This window comes from Oncorhynchus nerka, linkage group LG18 (genome assembly GCF_034236695.1).
Source record: "Oncorhynchus nerka isolate Pitt River linkage group LG18, Oner_Uvic_2.0, whole genome shotgun sequence".
NCBI lineage: Eukaryota > Metazoa > Chordata > Actinopteri > Salmoniformes > Salmonidae > Oncorhynchus > Oncorhynchus nerka.
In genome coordinates, this window is record NC_088413.1 from 79,504,888 (window position 1) to 79,525,949 (window position 21,062).

General features: G+C 39.9%; 1 protein-coding gene across 1 annotated transcript in view; it reads right to left on the minus strand.

The window, feature by feature from the left end:
• Positions 1–3,825: 3,825 nt before the first annotated feature.
• The window catches only part of nin (ninein (GSK3B interacting protein)), a 114,718-nt gene continuing 97,481 nt past the window's right edge, over positions 3,826–21,062 (minus strand). The window contains exons 29-33 of the mRNA XM_065004383.1: positions 20,837–20,986; positions 20,414–20,506; positions 18,502–18,609; positions 7,434–7,556; positions 3,826–7,161 (exon numbers count right to left, since the gene is read on the minus strand). Coding sequence (XP_064860455.1) covers positions 6,946–7,161; positions 7,434–7,556; positions 18,502–18,609; positions 20,414–20,506; positions 20,837–20,986 — 690 coding nt within the window. The 3' untranslated portion in view covers positions 3,826–6,945. The remainder of the gene's footprint in view (positions 7,162–7,433; positions 7,557–18,501; positions 18,610–20,413; positions 20,507–20,836; positions 20,987–21,062) is intronic.

Consider the following 21,062-nt stretch of genomic DNA (forward strand, 5'->3'; position numbering starts at 1 on the left):
TTTATTGTTTTTTTAATCAGTTTTCAGCTGTGCTAACATCATTGCAAAAGGGTTTTCTAATGATCAATTAGCCTTTTAAAATGATCAACTTGGATTAGCTAACACAACGTGCCATTGGAACACAGGGGGGTTTCCACATACTCCTGTCTCAGCCTCCAGTATTTATGCTGCAGTAGTTTATGTGTCGGGGGGCTAGGGTCAGTTTGTTATATCTGGAGTACTTCTCCTGTCCTATTCGGTGTCCTGTGTGAATCTAAGTGTGCGTTCTCTAATTCTCTCCTTCTCTCTTTCTTTCTCTCTCTCTCGGAGGACCTGAGCCCTAGGACCATGCCCCAGGACTACCTGACATGATGACTCCTTGCTGTCCCCAGTCCATCTGACCGTGCTGCTGCTCCAGTTTCAACTGTTCTGCCTTATTATTATACGACCATGCTGGTCATTTATGAACATTTGAACATCTTGGCCATGTTCTGTTATAATCTCCACCCGGCACAGCCAGAAGAGGACTGGCCACCCCACATTGCCTGGTTCCTCTCTAGGTTTCTTCCTAGGTTTTGGCCTTTCTAGGGAGTTTTTCCTAGCCACCGTGCTTCTACACCTGCATTGCTTGCTGTTTGGGGTTTTAGGCTGGGTTCCTGTACAGCACTTTGAGATATCAGCTGATGTACGAAGGGATATATAAATACATTTGATTTGATTTGATTTGAGTGATGGTTGCTGATAATGGGCCTCTGTACGCCTATGTAGATATTCCATTAAAAATCTGCCGTTTCCAGCTACAATAGTCATTTACAACATTAACCATGTCTACACTGTATTTCTGATCAATTTGATGTTATTTAAATGGACACAAAATGTGCTTTTCTTTAAAAAACAAGGACATTTCTAAGTGACTCAACTTTTGAACGGTAGTGTGTATATGTGTATATATGTATATGTGTATATATATGTCTATGTATATGTGTGTATATATATGTGTATGTATATATATATGTGTATATATATGTATATATATATATGTATGTGTATATATATGTGTATATATATATATGTGTGTATATATGTCTATGTATATGTGTGTATATATATGTGTATGTATATGTGTATATATATGTGTATATATGTGTATATATATATATGTGTGTATATATATGTGTATATATATATGTGTGTATATATATGTGTATATATATGTGTGTATATATATGTGTATATATATGTGTGTATATATATGTGTATATATATATATGTGTGTATATATATGTGTATATATATGTGCATATATAAAAGTATGTGGAAACCCCCCTCAAATGAGTGGATTTGGCTACAGGTGTATAATTGCTGACAGGTGTATAAATCAAGCACACAGCCATGCAATCTGCATAGACAAACATTAGCAGTAGAATGGCTTTACTAAAGAGTTCAGTGACATTCAACATGGCACCGTCATAAGATGCCACCTTTCCAACAGTCAGTTCGTCAAATTTCTGCCCTGCTAGAGCTGCCCCTGTCAACTGTAAGTGTTGTCATTGTGAAGTGGAAATGTCTAGGAGCAACAACGGCTCAGCCGCGAAGTGGTAGGCCACACAAGCTCTCAGAACAGGACCACTGAGTGCTGAAGCGCATAAAAATCGTCTGTCCTCGGTTGCAACACTCACTACCGAGTTCCAAACTGCCTCTGGAAGCAACGTCAGCACAATAACTGTTTATCGGGAGCTTCATGAAATGGGTTTCCATGGCCGAGCAGCCGCACACAAGCCTAAGATCCCCATGCGCAATGCCAAGCATCGACTGGAGTGGTGTGAAGCTCACCGCCATTGGACTCTGGAGCAGTGGAAAAGCGTTCTCTGAGGTGATGAATCACACTTCACCATCTGGCAGTCTGACAGACGGATCTGGGTTTGGCGGATGCCAGGAGAACGCTACCTGCCTGAATGCAGAGTGCCAACTGTAAAGTTTGGTGGAGGAGGAATAATGGTCTGGGGCTGTTTTTCCATGGTTCAAGCCCCTTATTCCAGTGAAGGGAAATCGTAACGCTACAGCATACAATGACATTCTAGATGATTCTGTGCTTCTTACTTTGTCGCAAGAGTTTGGGAAAGGCCTTTTCTTGTATCAGCATGACAATGCCCCCGTGTACAAAGCAAGGTCCATACAGAAATGGCTTGTCGAGATTGGTGTGGAAAAACTTGACTGGCCTGGACAGAGTCCTGACCTCACCCGCATCGAACACCTAGGGATGAATTGGATCGTCGATTGCGAGACAGGCCCAATCGCCCAACATCAGTGCCCGACCTCACTAATGCTCGTGGCTGAATGGAAGCAAGTCCCCGCAGCAATGTTCCAATTCTAGTGGAAAGCCTTCCCAGAAAAGTGGAGGCTGTTATAGCAGCAAAGGGGGGGACCAACTCCATATTAATGCCCATGATGGTACCAGAACTAATTTTAAGGTTAAAAATACATGTTAATGATTCCACAATCAGGGCAGGCAATCGACTGGCTGTGACCAGGGTCAGTTAAACCAATTTGTAAGTCGCTCTGGATAAGAGCGTCTGCTAAATGACTTAAATGTAAATGTAAATGTTAAACCACCATTTCTTTCAAATAAAACGCCTGGCGAGTTTAAGTTTGGCACAACTTGCTTTGGCAGGGAACGCAGAGGATTTTCCACACTTCAGTGCATTAATGTTATTCCAAAATACTGAGCAATCACCAGCAATCTGAGATAGAATTTCTAAAGTAGCTAGATTTCTAGATTTTGATTTCTAGATTTCGATTTCTAGATTGATCTTTGTACATTGATCTTTCTAGATTTAGATTCTAGATTTCAATTTCTAGATTTAGATTTCTAGATTGCTCTTTCTAGATTTAGATTTCTAGATTCAGAGTTCTAGATTTAGATTTCTAAATTTATCTTTCTAGATTCAGATTTCTAGATGTAGATTTTTAGATTCGGATTTCTAGATTCAGATTTCTAGATTTAGATTTCTAGATTCAGATTCTAGATTTATATTTCTAGATTTCAATTTCTAGATTCAGATTTCGTTATTGAGGAAGTGCATCTATTTCTCAATAGCCTGAAATACTGTCACTCAGTTACAGAGTCAGTTTTTCTTGGGGAGGGATAAGGTCCAAAAATTGTATTTTGGCTTATGGCCACATCTATATCCAAAATCGGACATTTTTGGGGGGATGCCACAAGAGTTGATTTCACATATGTTGTAATGATGACGTTGTAATCAGCAATGTCAATATCCTTATCCGGGAATGAGCCCTTTAGCCAAGTATCTGTTATTGCAGCAGTTGAAATACCCTTTATTCCATTCACATAAGTAGTATGTGGGGCGGCAGGGTAGCCTAGCGGTTAGAGTGTAGATGCGGCAGGGTAGCCTAGCGGTTAGAGTGTAGAGGTGGCAGGGTAGCCTAGCGGTTAGAGTGTAGAGGCGGCAGGGTAGCCTAGCGGTTAGAATGTAGAGGCGGCAGGGTAGCCTAGCGGTTAGAGTGTAGAGGCGGCAGGGTAGCCTAGCGGTTAGAGTGTAGAGGCAGCAGGGTAGCCTAGCGGTTAGAGCGTTGGACTAGTAACCGAAAGGTTGCAAGTTCAAATCCCCGAGCTGACAAGGTACAAATCTGCCGTTCTGCCCCTGAACAGGCTTTTAACCCACTGTTCCTAGGCCGTCATTGAAAATAAGAATTTGTTCTGAACTGACTTGCCTAGTTAAATAAAGGTAAAATAAAAAATGTGTTGTCCTTCATTAAGTACATAACTTTGAACACAATACTTCCCTTTCTGTCTGTTACATAAAACTGGTGACACTAACAACCATATGTAACAAAACACACACAGTTTATTCAATTTACAAAGTGGTTTGTATACATGATTATACCATTTATTGTGCATTTAAATACACATATTAAACCCTCTTTATCCGGCTATAATAACTGAAAAGTGACAGTATTGATTCCCATAGTGTTGAACAGGGAGCTTAAAATCTCTCAGACAACCAATTGTATCAGGGTTGGGATCAATTCCATTTCAATTCCAATCAATTCAGAGAGTACACTGACATTCCAAATCTCTTCAATGCTTTTCAATTAGGAAAATGTGGAATTGGAATTTGGTTTACTTCCTGAATTGATTGTAACTGAAATGGAATTGACCACCAACCCTGAAGTGCACTTCAGTATCAGGAATATTCTCTGGTTTAGTGTCATGGTAAAAAAAAAAAAGTCATCAGTGACAACTTTTGTGATCAACTTAGTGCTCCGGTACTTTGGCGACTACTTTGGTGGTTGGGTATGACAGTAGGGTAGAGGAGGTCACCATAGACAGTAGTCTAGTAGGGTAGAGGAGGTCACCATAGACAGTAGTCTAGTAGGGTAGAGGAGGTCACCATAGACAGTAGTCTAGTAGGGTAGAGGAGGTCACCATAGACAGTAGTCTTGGTGGTTGGGTATGGCAGTAGGGTAGAAGGAGGTCACCATAGACAGTAGTCTAGTAGGGTAGAGGTCACCATAGACAGTAGTCTAGTAGGGTAGAGGTCACCATAGACAGTAGTCTTGGTGGTTGGGTATGACAGTAGGGTAGAGGTCACCATAGACAGTAGTCTAGTAGGGTAGAGGAGGTCACCATAGACAGTAGTCGTGGTGGTTGGGTATGACAGTAGGGTAGAGGTCACCATAGACAGTAGTCTAGTAGGGTAGAGGTCACCATAGACAGTAGTCTAGTAGGGTAGAGGTCACCATAGACAGTAGTCGTGGTGGTTGGGTATGACAGTAGGGTAGAGGTCAACATAGACAGTGGTCTTGGTGGTTGGGTATGACAGTAGGGTAGAGGTCACCATAGACAGTAGTCTAGTAGGGTAGAGGTCACCATAGACAGTAGTCTTGGTGGTTGGGTATGGCAGTAGGGTAGAGGTCACCATAGACAGTAGTCTAGTAGGGTAGAGGTCACCATAGACAGTAGTCTAGTAGGGTAGACGTCACCATAGACAGTAGTCTAGTAGGGTAGAGGTCACCATAGACAGTAGTCTAGTAGGGTAGAGGTCACCATAGACAGTAGTCTAGTAGGGTAGAGGTCACCATAGACAGTGTTCTTGGTGTTTGGGTATGACAGTAGGGTAGAGGTCACCATAGACAGTGGTCTTGGTGTTTGGGTATGACAGTAGGGTAGAGGTCACCATAGACAGTAGTCTAGTAGGGTAGAGGTCAACATAGACAGTAGTCTAGTAGGGTAGAGGTCACCATAGACAGTAGTCTAGTAGGGTAGAGGTCAACATAGACAGTAGTCTAGTAGGGTAGAGGTCACCATAGACAGTAGTCTAGTAGGGTAGAGGTCACCATAGACAGTAGTCTAGTAGGGTAGAGGTCACCATAGACAGTAGTCTAGTAGGGTAGAGGTCGCCATAGACAGTAGTCTAGTAGGGTAGAGGTCACCATAGACAGTAGTCTTGGTGGTTGGGTATGACAGTAGGGTAGAGGTCGCCATAGACAGTAGTCTAGTAGGGTAGAGGTCAACATAGACAGTAGTCTAGTAGGGTAGAGGTCACCATAGACAGTAGTCTAGTAGGGTAGAGGTCACCATAGACAGTAGTCTAGTAGGGTAGAGGTCAACATAGACAGTAGTCTAGTAGGGTAGAGGTCACCATAGACAGTAGTCTAGTAGGGTAGAGGTCACCATAGACAGTAGTCTAGTAGGGTAGAGGTCAACATAGACAGTAGTCTAGTAGGGTAGAGGTCACCATAGACAGTAGTCTAGTAGGGTAGAGGTCACCATATACAGTAGTCTAGTAGGGTAGAGGTCATCATAGACAGTAGTCTTGGTGGTTGGGTATGGCAGTAGGGTAGAGGTCATCATAGACAGTAGTCTTGGTGGTTGGGTATGGCAGTAGGGTAGAGGTCACCATAGACAGTAGTCTAGTAGGGTAGAGGTCAACATAGACAGTAGTCTAGTAGGGTAGAGGTCACCATAGACAGTAGTCTTGGTGGTTGGGTATGGCAGTAGGGTAGAGGTCACCATAGACAGTAGTCTAGTAGGGTAGAGGAGGTCACCATAGACAGTAGTCTAGTAGGGTAGAGGTCACCATAGACAGTAGTCTTGGTGGTTGGGTATGGCAGTAGGGTAGAGGTCACCATAGACAGTAGTCTAGTAGGGTAGAGGTCAACATAGACAGTAGTCTAGTAGGGTAGAGGTCATCATAGACAGTAGTCTTGGTGGTTGGGTATGGCAGTAGGTTAGAGGTCACCATAGACAGTAGTCTTGGTGGTTGGGTATGACAGTAGGGTAGAGGTCACCATAGACAGTAGTCTAGTAGGGTAGAGGTCACCATAGACAGTAGTCTAGTAGGGTAGAGGTCACCATAGACAGTAGTCTTGGTGGTTGGGTATGACAGTAGGGTAGAGGTCACCATAGACAGTAGTCTAGTAGGGTAGAGGTCACCATAGACAGTAGTCTTGGTGGTTGGGTATGACAGTAGGGTAGAGGTCACCATAGACAGTAGTCTTGGTGGTTGGGTATGACAGTAGGGTAGAGGTCTGGACTGAGGGTTAAGGGGCGCAGCTGTTAGTAGTAGGGAGGACTGAGGGTTAAGGGGCTCAGCTGTTAGTAGTAGGGAGGACTGAGAGTTAAGGGGCTCAGCTGTTAGTAGTAGGGCAAAGGGGGAAGAGGACTGAGAGTTAAGGGGCTCAACTATTAGTGGTATGGAGGACTGAGGGTTACGGGGCTCAGGTGGAATGTGAATGTAACACTCAAGTTCCATGTTCTGTCCAGCTACTGGGGTCAGGGGTCAAAGTGTATTATTAGATCCATGTTCCGTCCAGCTACTGGGGTCAGGGGTCAAAGTGTAGTATTAGTTCCATGTTCTGTCCAGCTACTGGGGTCAGGGGTCAAAGTGTAGTATTAGATCCATGTTCCGTCCAGCTACTGGGGTCAGGGGTCAAAGTGTAGTATTAGGAACAGGTGAAATGGTAGGGCATGGGGGCTAGGGGTGAGGGACTCAGGTCTCTGACTATCTTGTTGAGGCTGGAGATCTTCTCTTCCAGTAGGTAGTTCTTCTTCTCCGATACTTTCTGTCTCCGCTCGGTCATCTCCAAGGCCTTCAGCAGCTGGGCGTTCTCCACGTACAGGTCCTTGATCAACGAATCAGCTTTACCGTTCTTGTGGAGCTAGAGACAGAACGGAGAGGGAACCTGAACAACCTCACCTTGGTACTGTGTATATATATATATAGTCTATACCTTTCAATTTCAATTTTTATTCCTTTGTTATTGTCCAAGAGACGTGTGTTTGCTGTTAACAAACTTCACCAGTAAAACTAATACTTACATCAAACTGATTAACATAGAAAAAAGACTGTTGAGATTACAGGAAACCTTTTCTTGATATTACGGCTGAACGTCGACATCAAAAGAAAGAAACACATCGATAACAAGTGTACCTGATCTTTGAGTTGGCAGACCTTCTCTTTGAGCAGCAGCTTGACGTTATGCAGAGACAGCTCTATCTCCCTCATACGTTCCTCCATCTTCATCATCATCATCATCATCGTCGCCCTCTCGTTCTGGTGACAGGAGAAGAGGTACACAGATGAGACGGGGTATTAGGCTCCGATGTAGAGAATGTAGGAAATGATCTGTGGCCTTAAATCACTTGTGTCATTTACAGCAACTTGCTTGATATCCTTTAGTTCTGCCCCATGTTTAGGGTACAACCATCTTATATATTATAACCATCTTATATATATATATTATAACCATCTTATATATATATATTATAACCATCTTATATATATATATTATAACCATCTTATATATATATATTATAACCATCTTATATATTATAACCATCTTATATATTATAACCATCTTATATATATATATTATAACCATCTTATATATTATAACCATCTTATATATTATAACCATCTTATATATATATATTATAACCATCTTATATATATATATATAACCATCTTATATATTATAACCATCTTTATCTTTATTTATCTTTTACGTATCATCTGCCATGTTAAAAAAAGTAAAGAAAAATAAATAAATACACGGTTTAATTAATTAGGAAATCATTTTAAAAACACTATATATGTCTGGCTGTATGTACTGCAAAATACTCATAGCTGAGTAACATGCTATAAATACTCATAATATGCTATAAATACTCATCTGCCATGTTAAATACTCATAATAAAAATAAATACTCACGGTTTAATTAATATCATTTTAAATACTATATAGTCTGAGTAATATGCTATAAATACTCATAGCTGAGTAACATGCTATAAATACTCATAGCTGAGTAATATGCTATAAATACTCATAGCTGAGTAATATGCTATAAATACTCATAGCTGAGTAATATGCTATAAATACTCATAGCTGAGTAATATGCTATAAATACTCAAAATGATTGTGTTCTATGTGGTAATCTATTCTTACAATAGCAAAGATGTGTCAAGATAACATCTGAGAGAGGATACCATCAGATCCTGTGGTATATAACACCAAGGAAGAAGGCCGTTGAACACAAAACCCCATGAAACTAGATGCTTTATTAGGTCTTGATTCTCCTCCGGTGAAATACATTGTACTGCATTTATTACATCACAGCTAAATAAATAGATTAAAAAAAACACAAAAAAAAACCTAATATATAAATATAAAATGATTTGATCCAGAAACTTTCAAATACAATCTACAAAATAATCATAAACATAAATTTGCTCACATTGTATATGTTTATACTGTATTATTGACTGTATGTTTGTTTTACTCCATGTGTAACTCTGTGTCGTTGTATCTGTCGAACTGCTTTGCTTTATCTTGGCCAGGTCGCAATTGTAAATGAGAACTTGTTCTCAACTTGCCTACCTGGTTAAATAAAGGTGAAATAACTAAATAAATAAATAAAAATAAAAAGTCAAACATACACAGCGCAATAGAGAATATAATCTTGACTTCTGAAGACCCTGAGACTTCTTATCTGAGCTTCTACAGTAAACAGGAAATGCTACATGAACATAATAAAACTGATGGAAGAACAGGAATCAAAACATTTGCATAATTACAATGAATATGTTTCCCATTTGTTTACTATCAAACTATTGTTGAGTTCAATACTGTTGGTAACTAACTGGTACCGCAAGAACGTTGGACTAGTAACCGGAAGGTTGCAAGATCGAATCCCCGAGCCGACAAGGTAAAAATCTGTCGTTCTGCCCCCTGAACAGGCAGTTAACCCACTGTTCCTAGGCCGTCATTGAAAATAAGAATGAGTTCTTAACTGACTTGCCTCGTTAAATAAAGGTACAATAAATACAAATAAATAAATAAAAAGATAAAAACAAAAAACTATTGTTTTTAAAAATGTTAAATATCAATAATGCAGGTCTGGAAAAATATGTCCAATAATACATTCTGTTGAAACTAAATTAAGAATTAGTTCTTAACTGAATTGCCTGGTTAAATAAAGGAATCTACTGCAAATCGGAGTATATTTCATGGATCTTTAATGATAGTAGGTCGTTGTAGTTCACCTACTGTTACGGAGCTCAAGTTGTTTCAGAAAGCCCTTTGATCTGAGGAAAATAACAAAGGACTACCCTGTTTTACGCTGGTACACTGCCACCTAGTGGCAGCATACCATCGTTACACATTCATGCCCTTACGATGAAGTAGTTCTAACATCCCATTCCAATCACTGTCCACTGTACCGTAACACTCTGATTTATTTCTTCCAGTGCTTCAAGCATAAGTGGGGCAGGGGGACGAGGTCAGGGGACAGGAAATGGAGACTTGGATGGGTGGGGCTGGGGTTAGTTGATGTGAGAAGGACGGACAGAGAGAAAGGAGGACTGGATGGGGCTGGGGTTAGTTGATGTGAGAAGGACGGACAGAGAGAAAGGAGGACTGGATGGGGCTGGGGTTAGTTGATGTGAGAAGGACGGACAGAGAGAAAGGAGGACTGGATGGGGCTGGGGTTAGTTGATGTGAGAAGGACGGACAGAGAGAAAGGAGGACTGGGTGGGGCTGGGGTTAGTTGATGTGAGAAGGACGGACAGAGAGAAAGGAGGACTGGATGGGGCTGGGGTTAGTTGATGTGAGAAGGACGGACAGAGAGAAAGGAGGACTGGGTGGGGCTGGGGTTAGTTGATGTGAGAAGGACGGACAGAGAGAAAGGTTTGGAGGACTGGGGAGACATGTGAAGAGGACTGGACAATAATTGAAGGATAGAGGCAGGATTTGGGGGTTAGATGCATCAGGCAGGGAAAAGGTTTGGAGGACTGGGGGAACGTGATGTTAGAAGCTGCCAAGTTGCTTGCTGTCTGTCAGAGTCCACCAATCCTCCGGTAGCTGTCTGCATGAGCGGCCCTCGGTTCTGGCATTGCAGCACCCTGGAGAGAGAAGGCAGGTACACTTCACCAGGGCTCACCCCTCCATCCAGTCCTCTAATACATGAAGCTTCTAAAGGCAGGGCTATGTAATCAGCACAGCTTTAAATAGTCCCCTCTGTCTGGGACGACTGATCTGAGAACAGGGCTTAAACAGTTAGATGACTAGACTACAGCAAAACTAACTCAAATTGGTAGATGGCATACAATTATGCCAGGCTATTACTTCACAGTGTAGCAAAGGACGAACCACCTCAACATGTTAGAGAGGCCATGACAGAGACAAGGCCTACTGCTATTCAGATGTTAGAGAGGCCATGACAGAGACAAGGCCTACTGCTATTCAGATGTTAGAGAGGCCATGACAGAGACAAGGCCTACTGCTATTCAGATGTTAGAGAGGCCATGACAGAGACCAGGCCTACTGCTATTCAGATGTTAGAGAGGCCATGACAGAGACAAGGCCTACTGCTATTCAGATGTTAGAGAGGCCATGACAGAGACAAGGCCTACTGCTATTCAGATGTTAGAGAGGCCATGACAGAGACAAGGCCTACTGCTATTCAGATGTTAGAGAGGCCATGACAGAGACAAGGCCTACTGCTATTCAGATGTTATGAGAGGCCACTGCTACAGATGACACAAGGCCTACTGCTATTCAGATGTTAGAGAGGCCATGACAGACACAAGGCCTACTGCTATTCAGATGTTAGAGAGGCCTTGACAGAGACAAGGCCTACTGCTATTCAGATGTTAGAGAGGCCTTGACAGAGACAAGGCCTACTGCTATTCAGAGGGAGGAGGATGGTTCTGCTTCATTAAACAGGAGACACATGAACAGTCCAGTATCACCACGTACCTTCATCCCACCCAGACTATAATCACCCCACCCAGACTATAATCACCCCACACAGACTATAATCACCCCACCCAGACTATAATCACCCCTCCCCAGACTATAATCACCCCCACCCAGACTATAATCACCACCTCCCCAGACTATAATCACCCCACCCAGACTATAATCACCCCACCCAGACTATAATCACCCCTCCCCAGACTATAATCACCACCTCCCCAGACTATAATCACCCCACCCAGACTATAATCACCACCTCCCCAGACTATAATCACCCCCACCCAGACTATAATCACCCCACCCAGACTATAATCACCCCCTCCCCAGACTATAATCACCCCACCCAGACTATAATCACCCCACCCAGACTATAATCACCCCTCCCAGACTATAATCACCCCCACCCAGACTATAATCACCCCACCCCTATAATCACCCCACCCAGACTATAATCACCCCCCAGACTATAATCACCCCCCCCAGACTATAATCACCCCACCCAGACTATAATCACCCCACCCAGACTATAATCACCCCTATAATCACCCAGACTATAATCACCACCCCACCCAGACTATAATCACCCCACCCAGACTATAATCACCCCACCCAGACTATAATCACCCCCCCCAGACTATAATCACCCCACCCAGACAATAATCACCACCTCCCAGACTATAATCACCCCACCCAGACTATAATCACCCCTCCCAGACTATAATCACCCCCACCCAGACTATAATCACCCCTCCCAGACTATAATCACCCCACCCAGACTATAATCACCCCACCCAGACTATAATCACCCCACCCAGACTATAATCACCCCTCCCCAGACTATAATCACCCCACCCAGACTATAATCACCCCACCCAGACTATAATCACCCCACCCAGACTATAATCACCACCTCCCCAGACTATAATCACCCTCCCCCCACCCAGACTATAATCACCCCTCCCCAGACTATAATCACCCCACCCAGACTATAATCACCACCTCCCAGACTATAATCACCCCACCCAGACTATAATCACCCCACCCCTATAATCACCCCACCCAGACTATAATCACCACCTCCCCAGACTATAATCACCCCACCCAGACTATAATCACCCCACCCAGACTATAATCACCCCCCCCAGACTATAATCACCCCACCCAGACTATAATCACCCTCCAGACTATAATCACCCCACCCAGACTATAATCACCACCCCCACCCAGACTATAATCACCCCTCCCCAGACTATAATCACCCCACCCAGACTATAATCACCACCTCCCCAGACTATAATCACCCCCACCCAGACTATAATCACCCCCACCCAGACTATAATCACCCCACCCAGACTATAATCACCCCACCCAGACTATAATCACCCCACCCAGACTATAATCACCACCTCCCCAGACTATAATCACCCCCTCCCCAGACTATAATCACCCCACCCAGACTATAATCACCCCACCCAGACTATAATCACCCCACCCAGACTATAATCACCCCACCCAGACTATAATCACCCCAGACTATAATAACCCCACCCAGACTATAATCACCCCCACCCAGACTATAATACCCCCACCCAGACTATAATCACCCCACCCAGACTATAATCACCCCCCACCCAGACTATAATCACCCCACGCAGACTATAATCACCACCTCCCCAGACTATAATCACCCCACCCAGACTATAATCACCCCACCCAGACTATAATCACCACCTCCCCAGACTATAATCACCCCACCCAGACTATAATCACCACCTCTGTGAAAACATGAAGCTGGTGTAGTGATGAAGGTGGTGTAGTGATGAAGGTGGTGTAGTGATGAAGGTGGTGTAGTGATGAAGGTGGTGTAGTGATGAAGGTGGTGTAGTGATGAAGGTGGTGTAGTGATGAAGGTGGTGTAGTGATGAAGGTGGTGTAGTGATGAAGGTGGTGTAGTGATGAAACCAGGACAAAATGTTCCAGCTACAGAAATAAAATAATAACATATTGAATGAAAATATATATTTATATTCTGTTATAGTGGTAAGTATACTAGTATAAACCTCACTACTAATATATTACTATATTAATATTACCCAACTGTTATAGTGGTAGAATATAAAATATATTAATATTACCCAACTGTTATAGTGGTAAAATAGAAAATATATTAATATTACCCAACTGTTATAGAGGTAGAATATAAAATATATTAATATTACCCAACTGTTATAGTGGTAGAATAGAAAATATATTTACATTACTCAACTGTTAAAGAGGTAGAATATAAAATATATTAATATTACCCAACTGTTATAGTGGTAGAATAGAAAATATATTTACATTACTCAACTGTTAAAGAGGTAGAATATAAAATATATTAATATTACCCAACTGTTATAGTGGTAGAATAGAAAATATATTAATATTACCCAACTGTTATAGTGGTAGAATAGAAAATATATTTACATTACTCAACTGTTAAAGAGGTAGAATATAAAATATATTTATATTCCTCAACTGTTATAGAGGTAGAATAGAAAATATATTTATATTCCTCAATATAAAATATATTTATATTCCTCAACTGTTATAGAGGTAGAATAGAAAATATATTTATATTCCTCAACTGTTATAGAGGTAGAATAGAAAATATATTTATATTCCTCAACTGTTATAGAGGTAGAATAGAAAATATATTTATATTCATCAACTGTTATAGAGGTATAATAGAACATATAATTATATTCCTCAACTGTTAAAGAGGTAGAATATAAAATATATTTATATTCCTCAACTGTTATAGAGGTAGAATAGAAAATATATTTATATTCCTCAACTGTTATAGAGGTAGAATAGAAAATATATTTATATTCCTCAACTGTTATAGAGGTAGAATAGAAAATATATTTATTTACTCAACTGTTATAGAGGTAGAATAGAAAATATATTTATTTACTCAACTGTTATAGAGGTAGAATAGAAAATATATATATAGTACCCAACTGTTATAGAGGTAGAATAGAACATATATTTATATTCCTCAACTGTTATAGAGGTAGAATATAAAATATATTTATATTCCTCAACTGTTATAGAGGTAGTAGAAAATAAAATATATTTATATTACATTACTCAACTGTTATAGTGGTAGAATATAAAATATATTTATATTCCTCAACTGTTATAGAGGTAGAATAGAAAATATATTTATTTACTCAACTGTTATAGAGGTAGAATAGAAAATATATTTATTTACTCAACTGTTATAGAGGTAGAATAGAAAATATATATATAGTACCCAACTGTTATAGAGGTAGAATAGAACATATATTTATATTCCTCAACTGTTATAGTGGTAGAATAGAAAATATATTTATATTCCTCAACTGTTATAGAGGTAGACTAGAAAATATATTTATATTCCTCTACTGTTATAGAGGTAGAATAGAAAATATATTTACATTACTCAACTGTTATAGTGGTAGAATAGAAAATATATTTATATTACCCAACTGTTATAGAGGTAGAATAGAAAATATATTAATATTCCTCGACTGTTATAGAGGTAGAATATAAAATATATTTATATTACCAAACTGTTATAGTGGTAGAATATAAAATATATTTATATTCCTCAACTGTTATAGAGGTAGAATAGAAAATATATTTATTTACTCAACTGTTATAGAGGTAGAATAGAAAATATATTTATTTACTCAACTGTTATAGAGGTAGAATAGAAAAATAAATATCAATATATAGAAAATATATTTATACCTCAACTGTTATAGAGGTAGAATAGAAAATATATTTATATTCCTCAACTGTTATAGAGGTAGAATAGAACATATAATTATATTCCTCAACTGTTAAAGAGGTAGAATATAAAATATATTTATATTCCTCAACTGGTAGAATATAAAATATATTTATATTCCTCAACTGTTATAGAGGTAGAATAGAAAATATATTTATATTCCTCAACTGTTATAGAGGTAGAATAGAAAATATATTTATTTACTCAACTGTTATAGAGGTAGAATAGAAAATATATTTATTTACTCAACTGTTATAGAGGTAGAATAGAAAATATATATATAGTACCCAACTGTTATAGAGGTAGAATAGAAAATATATTTATATTCCTCAACTGTTATAGAGGTAGAATAGAAAATATATTTATATTCCAAACTGTTATAGTGGTAGAATAGAAAATAATTTAATTATACTGTTATTATATTATTTATATTACTCAACTGTTATAGAGGGTAGAATAGAAAATATATTTATATTACTCAACTGTTATAGAGGTAGAATAGAAAATATATTTATTTACTCAACTGTTATAGAGGTAGAATAGAAAATATATTTATTTACTCAACTGTTATAGAGGTAGAATAGAAAATATATATATAGTACCCAACTGTTATAGAGGTAGAATAGAAAATATATTTATATTCCTCAACTGTTATAGAGGTAGAATAGAAAATATATTTATATTCCTCAACTGTTATGGAGGTAGAATATAAAATATATTTATATTCCTCAACTGTTATAGCGGTAGAATAGAAAATATATTTATATTCCTCAACTGTTATAGTGGTAGAATAGAAAATATATTTAGAAAATATATTTATATTTATTCCTCAACTGTTATAGAGGTAGAATAGAAAATATATTTATATTACCTCAACTGTTATAGAGGTAGAATATAAAATATATTTATATTCCTCAACTGTTATAGAGGTAGAATAGAAAATATATTTATATTCCTCAACTGTTATAGAGGTAGAATAGAAAAAATATATATTACCCAACTGTTATTGAGGTAGAATAGAAAATATATTTATACTCAACTGTTATAGAGGTAGAATAGAAAATATATTTATATTCCTCAACTGTTATTGAGGTAGAATAGAAAATATATTTATATTCCTCAACTGTTATAGAGGTATAATAGAAAATATATTTACATTACTCAACTGTTATAGCGGTAGAATAGAAAATATATTTATATTCCTCAACTGTTATAGAGGTAGAATATAAAATATATTTACATTACTCAACTGTTATTGAGGTAGAATAGAAAATATATTTATATTCCTCAACTGTTATAGAGGTAGAATAGAAAATATATTTATATTCCTCAACTGTTATAGAGGTAGAATAGAAAATATATTTACATTACTCAACTGTTATAGAGGTAGAATAGAAAATATATTTATATTCAACTGTTATTGAGGTAGAATAGAAAATATATTTATAAAACTGTTATAGATAGAATAGAAAATATATTTATATTCCTCAACTGTTATAGAGGTAGAATAGAAAATATATTTATATTCCTCAACTGTTATAGAGGTAGAATAGAAAATATATTTATATTCCTCAACTGTTATAGAGGTAGAATAGAACATATATTTATATTCCTCAACTGTTATTGAGGTAGAATAGAAAATATATTTATATTACCCAACTGTTATAGAGGTAGAATAGAAAATATATTTATATTACCCAACTGTTATAGAGGTAGAATATAAAATATATTTATATTCCTCAACTGTTATAGAGGTAGAATAGAAAATATATTTATATTCATCAACTGTTATGGAGGTAGAATAGAAAATATATTTATATTACCCAACTGTTATTGAGGTAGAATAGAACATATATTTATATTCCTCGACTGTTATAGAGGTAGAATAGAAAATATATTTATATTCATCAACTGTTATTGAGGTAGAATAGAACATATATTTATATTCCTCAACTGTTATTGAGGTAGAATAGAAAATATATTTATATTACCCAACTGTTATAGAGGTAGAATAGAAAATATATTTATATTCCTCAACTGTTATTGAGGTAGAATAGAAAAGATACATCATTTGTCACTTCTCTTATCAAATATTTATATTCCCCAAAGTAAAAATTGAGAGATATTTTGTCAGGTGTTTGTGGTTCCGGTCTCATCAGAGTGTAATCAATGTGTTTGTGGTTCAGGTCCCATCAGAGTGTAATCAAGGTGTTTGTGGTTCCAGGTCCCATCAGAGTGTAATCAAGGTGTTTGTGGTTCAGGTCCCATCAGAGTGTAATCAAGGTGTTTGTGGTTCCAGTCCCATCAGAGTGTAATCAAGGTGTTTGTGGTTCCAGTCCCATCAGAGTGTAATCAAGGTGTTTGTGGTTCCAGTCCCATCAGAGTGTAATCAAGGTGTTTGTGGTTCAGGTCCCATCAGAGTGTAATCAAGGTGTTTGTGGTTCCAGTCCCATCAGAGTGTAATCAAGGTGTTTGTGGTTCCAGTCCCATCAGAGTGTAATCAAGGTGTTTGTGGTTCAGGTCCCATCAGAGTGTAATCAAGGTGTTTGTGGTTCCAGTCCCATCAGAGTGTAATCAAGGCAGATCAGAAGGTCCAGGTCCCATCAGTGTGTAATCAAGGCAGATCAGAAGGTTCAGGTCCCATCAGAGTGTAATCAAGGCAGATCAGAAGGTCCAGGTCCCATCAGAGTGTAATCAAGGCAGATCAGAAGGTCCAGGTCACATCAGAGTGTAATCAAGGCAGATCAGAAGGTCCAGGTCCCATCAGAGTGTAATCAAGGCAGATCAGAAGGTCCAGGTCCCATCAGAGTGTAATCAAGGCAGATCAGAAGGTCCAGGTCCCATCAGAGTGTAATCAAGGCAGATCAGAAGGTCCAGGTCACATCAGAGTGTAATCAAGGCAGATCAGAAGGTCCAGGTCCCATCAGAGTGTAATCAAGGCAGATCAGAAGGTCCAGGTCACATCAGAGTGTAATCAAGGCAGATCAGAAGGTCCAGGTCCCATCAGAGTGTAATCAAGGCAGATCAGAAGGTCCAGGTCCCATCAGAGTGTAATCAAGGCAGATCAGAAGGTCCAGGTCCCATCAGAGTGTAATCAAGGCAGATCAGAAGGTCCAGGTCCCATCAGAGTGTAATCAAGGCAGATCAGAAGGTTCAGGTCCCATCAGAGTGTAATCAAGGCAGATCAGAAGGTCCAGGTATTCCCATAATCAACGGTAAAGTGTGAATGTGTCAGTAATGAGTTGAACACAGTGAGAGTGATGATACTGTATACTAAGTGCCAGATTGTAGATCACCGGATATGCCAACTGCATATTGATTCAAAGAGCAGTAATGGCATATAGAATTAGGATTCAGTTGTAGTTAGAGGCATGTTTAGCCTGCTACGGGATGTGATGGGTAGCACTGATCTCTTTCTCTCTCACCTGTATGTTCTCTGGGTTGAGGTCGTCCCTGCGGTGTTGCTCTCTCCGCTCACCAGGCATCCTGCGAGGGGATGTGGGCAGCAGACCAACCAGCTGGACTTGGAGGGCCTGGAGACACAGACAGACAGACAGACAGACAGTCAGGAGAGAGACAAGGAGAGACACAGAGAAAAGAAGAGAGACCAAAAGAGAGAGAAGAGAGAGAGACAGAGAGAAAGGACATAATGTAGGGTGGGAAGGAAGGTTATGTCAAAGGGACATGAGTGTGAGGACAGGAGGAGCCAGGCCAACTGTTGCCAGGCCAACTGTTGCCAGGCCAACTGTGTTTCTGGAAAACTACTGGAGTTACATGGTAGTTTTAAAACTAGTTTTATAGAAAACGACAGAAGAAGAAAAGGAGACATTAAAAGGGAGTCCAGGTGTTTGACAGGGAAAGGCAGATGCAGTGAGATTAGATGAGAGGAGCGTATGTGTGGGGGAAGTTAGGGAAGGTCCAGGTGTTTTTACAGGGAAAGGCAGATGCAGTGAGATTAGATGAGAGGAGCGTATGTGTGGGGGAAGTTAGGGAAGGTCCAGGTGTTTTTACAGGGAAAGACAGATGCAGTGAGATTAGATGAGAGGAGCGTATGTGTGGGGGAAGTTAGGGAAGGTCCAGGTGTTTTGACAGGGAAAGGCAGACAGGGAAAGGCAGATGCAGGTGTGACAGATGTGCAGTGAGATTAGATGAGAGGAGCGTATGTGTGGGGAAGTTAGGGAAGGTCCAGGTGTTTTTACAGGGAAAGACAGATGATGATTAGATGAGATTAGGGAGGTCCAGGTGTTTGACAGGGAAAGGCAGATGCAGTGAGATTAGATGAGAGGAGCGTATGTGTGGGGAAGTTAGGGAAGGTCAGGTGTTTTTACAGGGGGAAGGTCCAGGTAGTTTTTACAGGGAAAGACAGTTTTGCAGTGAGACAGATGCAGTGAGATTAGAGAGAGGAGCGTATGTGAAAGGGGGAAGTTAGGGAAGGTCCAGGTGTTTGACAGGGGAAAGGCAGAAAGGAGATTAGATGATGCAGTGAGATTAGGGAAGGTCCAGGTGTTTGACAGGGAAAGACAGATGCAGTGAGATTAGATGTATGTGGGGAAGTTAGGGAAGGTCCAGGTGTTTGACAGGGAAAGACAGATGTAGTGAGATTAGATGAGAGGAGCGTATGTGTGGGGGAAGTTAGGGAAGGTCCAGGTGTTTTTACAGGGAAAGACAGATGTAGTGAGATTAGATGAGAGCGTATGTGTGGGGAAGTTAGGGAAGGTGTGTTTGACAGGGAAAGGGAAGTTAGGGAAGGTCCAGGTGTTTTTGACAGGGAAAGGCAGATGCAGTGAGATTAGATGAGAGGAGCGTATGTGTGGGGGGAAGTTAGGGGAAGGTCCAGGTGTTTTTACAGGGAAAGGCAGATGCAGTGAGATTAGATGAGAGGAGCGTATGTGTGGGGGAAGTTAGGGAAGGTCCAGGTGTTTTTACAGGGAAAGACAGATGCAGTGAGATTAGATGAGAGGAGCGTATGTGTGGGGGAAGTTAGGGAAGGTCCAGGTGTTTTTACAGGGAAAGACAGATGCAGTGAGATTAGATGAGAGAAGAGTAGTGAGATTAGATATGTGTGTAGGGGGAAGTTAGGGAAGGTCCAGGTGTTTGACAGGGAAAGGCAGATGCAGTGAGATTAGATGAGAGGAGCGTATGTGTGGGGGAAGTTAGGGAAGGTCCAGGTGTTTTTACAGGGAAAGACAGATGCAGTGAGATTAGATGAGAGGAGCGTATGTGTGGGGGAAGTTAGGGAAGGTCCAGGTGTTTTTACAGGGAAAGACAGATGCAGTGAGATTAGATGAGAGGAGCGTATGTGTGGGGGAAGTTAGGGAAGGTCGGTAGAGAACTGACCTCCAGAAGCCGTGCCTGTAGCTGGGCCTGTTGGGTCTTCAGACCTTCGTTCTCCTGACGAAGACTCTCCAGCTCTCTCTGGACCTCACACACCTGACAACCACCACACAAGGCCGTGAGAGAAAAAGGAAAGACATAACAAACATAACAAACCCATTGTCAAAAAGTGAGAACAGCTTCAGAAATACATGTTAAATATGAATGGAAGGTAGGTGGGAAGTAAGCATTGTTGTGAGTTTTGTTTTCCATATTTTCGACATTAAGTTTATCCAATTAATAATCAAAGAAAATTTGTTATCAATAAAAAATAAAATAACGTACTGTTATGAAATGTCTGAATTTCAAATAAAACGTGAAAGAAACGATCTAAAAAATCATAACAGTATACATAAATATAATAACAGATCCTCCTGTATAAAGGACCTTGTTCTGAGCAGTGAGTAGCTCCTGATGCATCACGTTCAGCTCTCTCTTCAGAGCAGTCTTCTCCTGTTCCACAGTCTTCACCACACTGGACTGGCCCTGCTGTTTCTGCTGCATCACGGTTAAGATGGCTGCCTCCAGCTGACGCGTCTGTGGAAAGACAACACAGAGTTTCAAAAGGTATGCATATGCAGGGTGTACGGTTCTATAACATCTCTAGAACGTA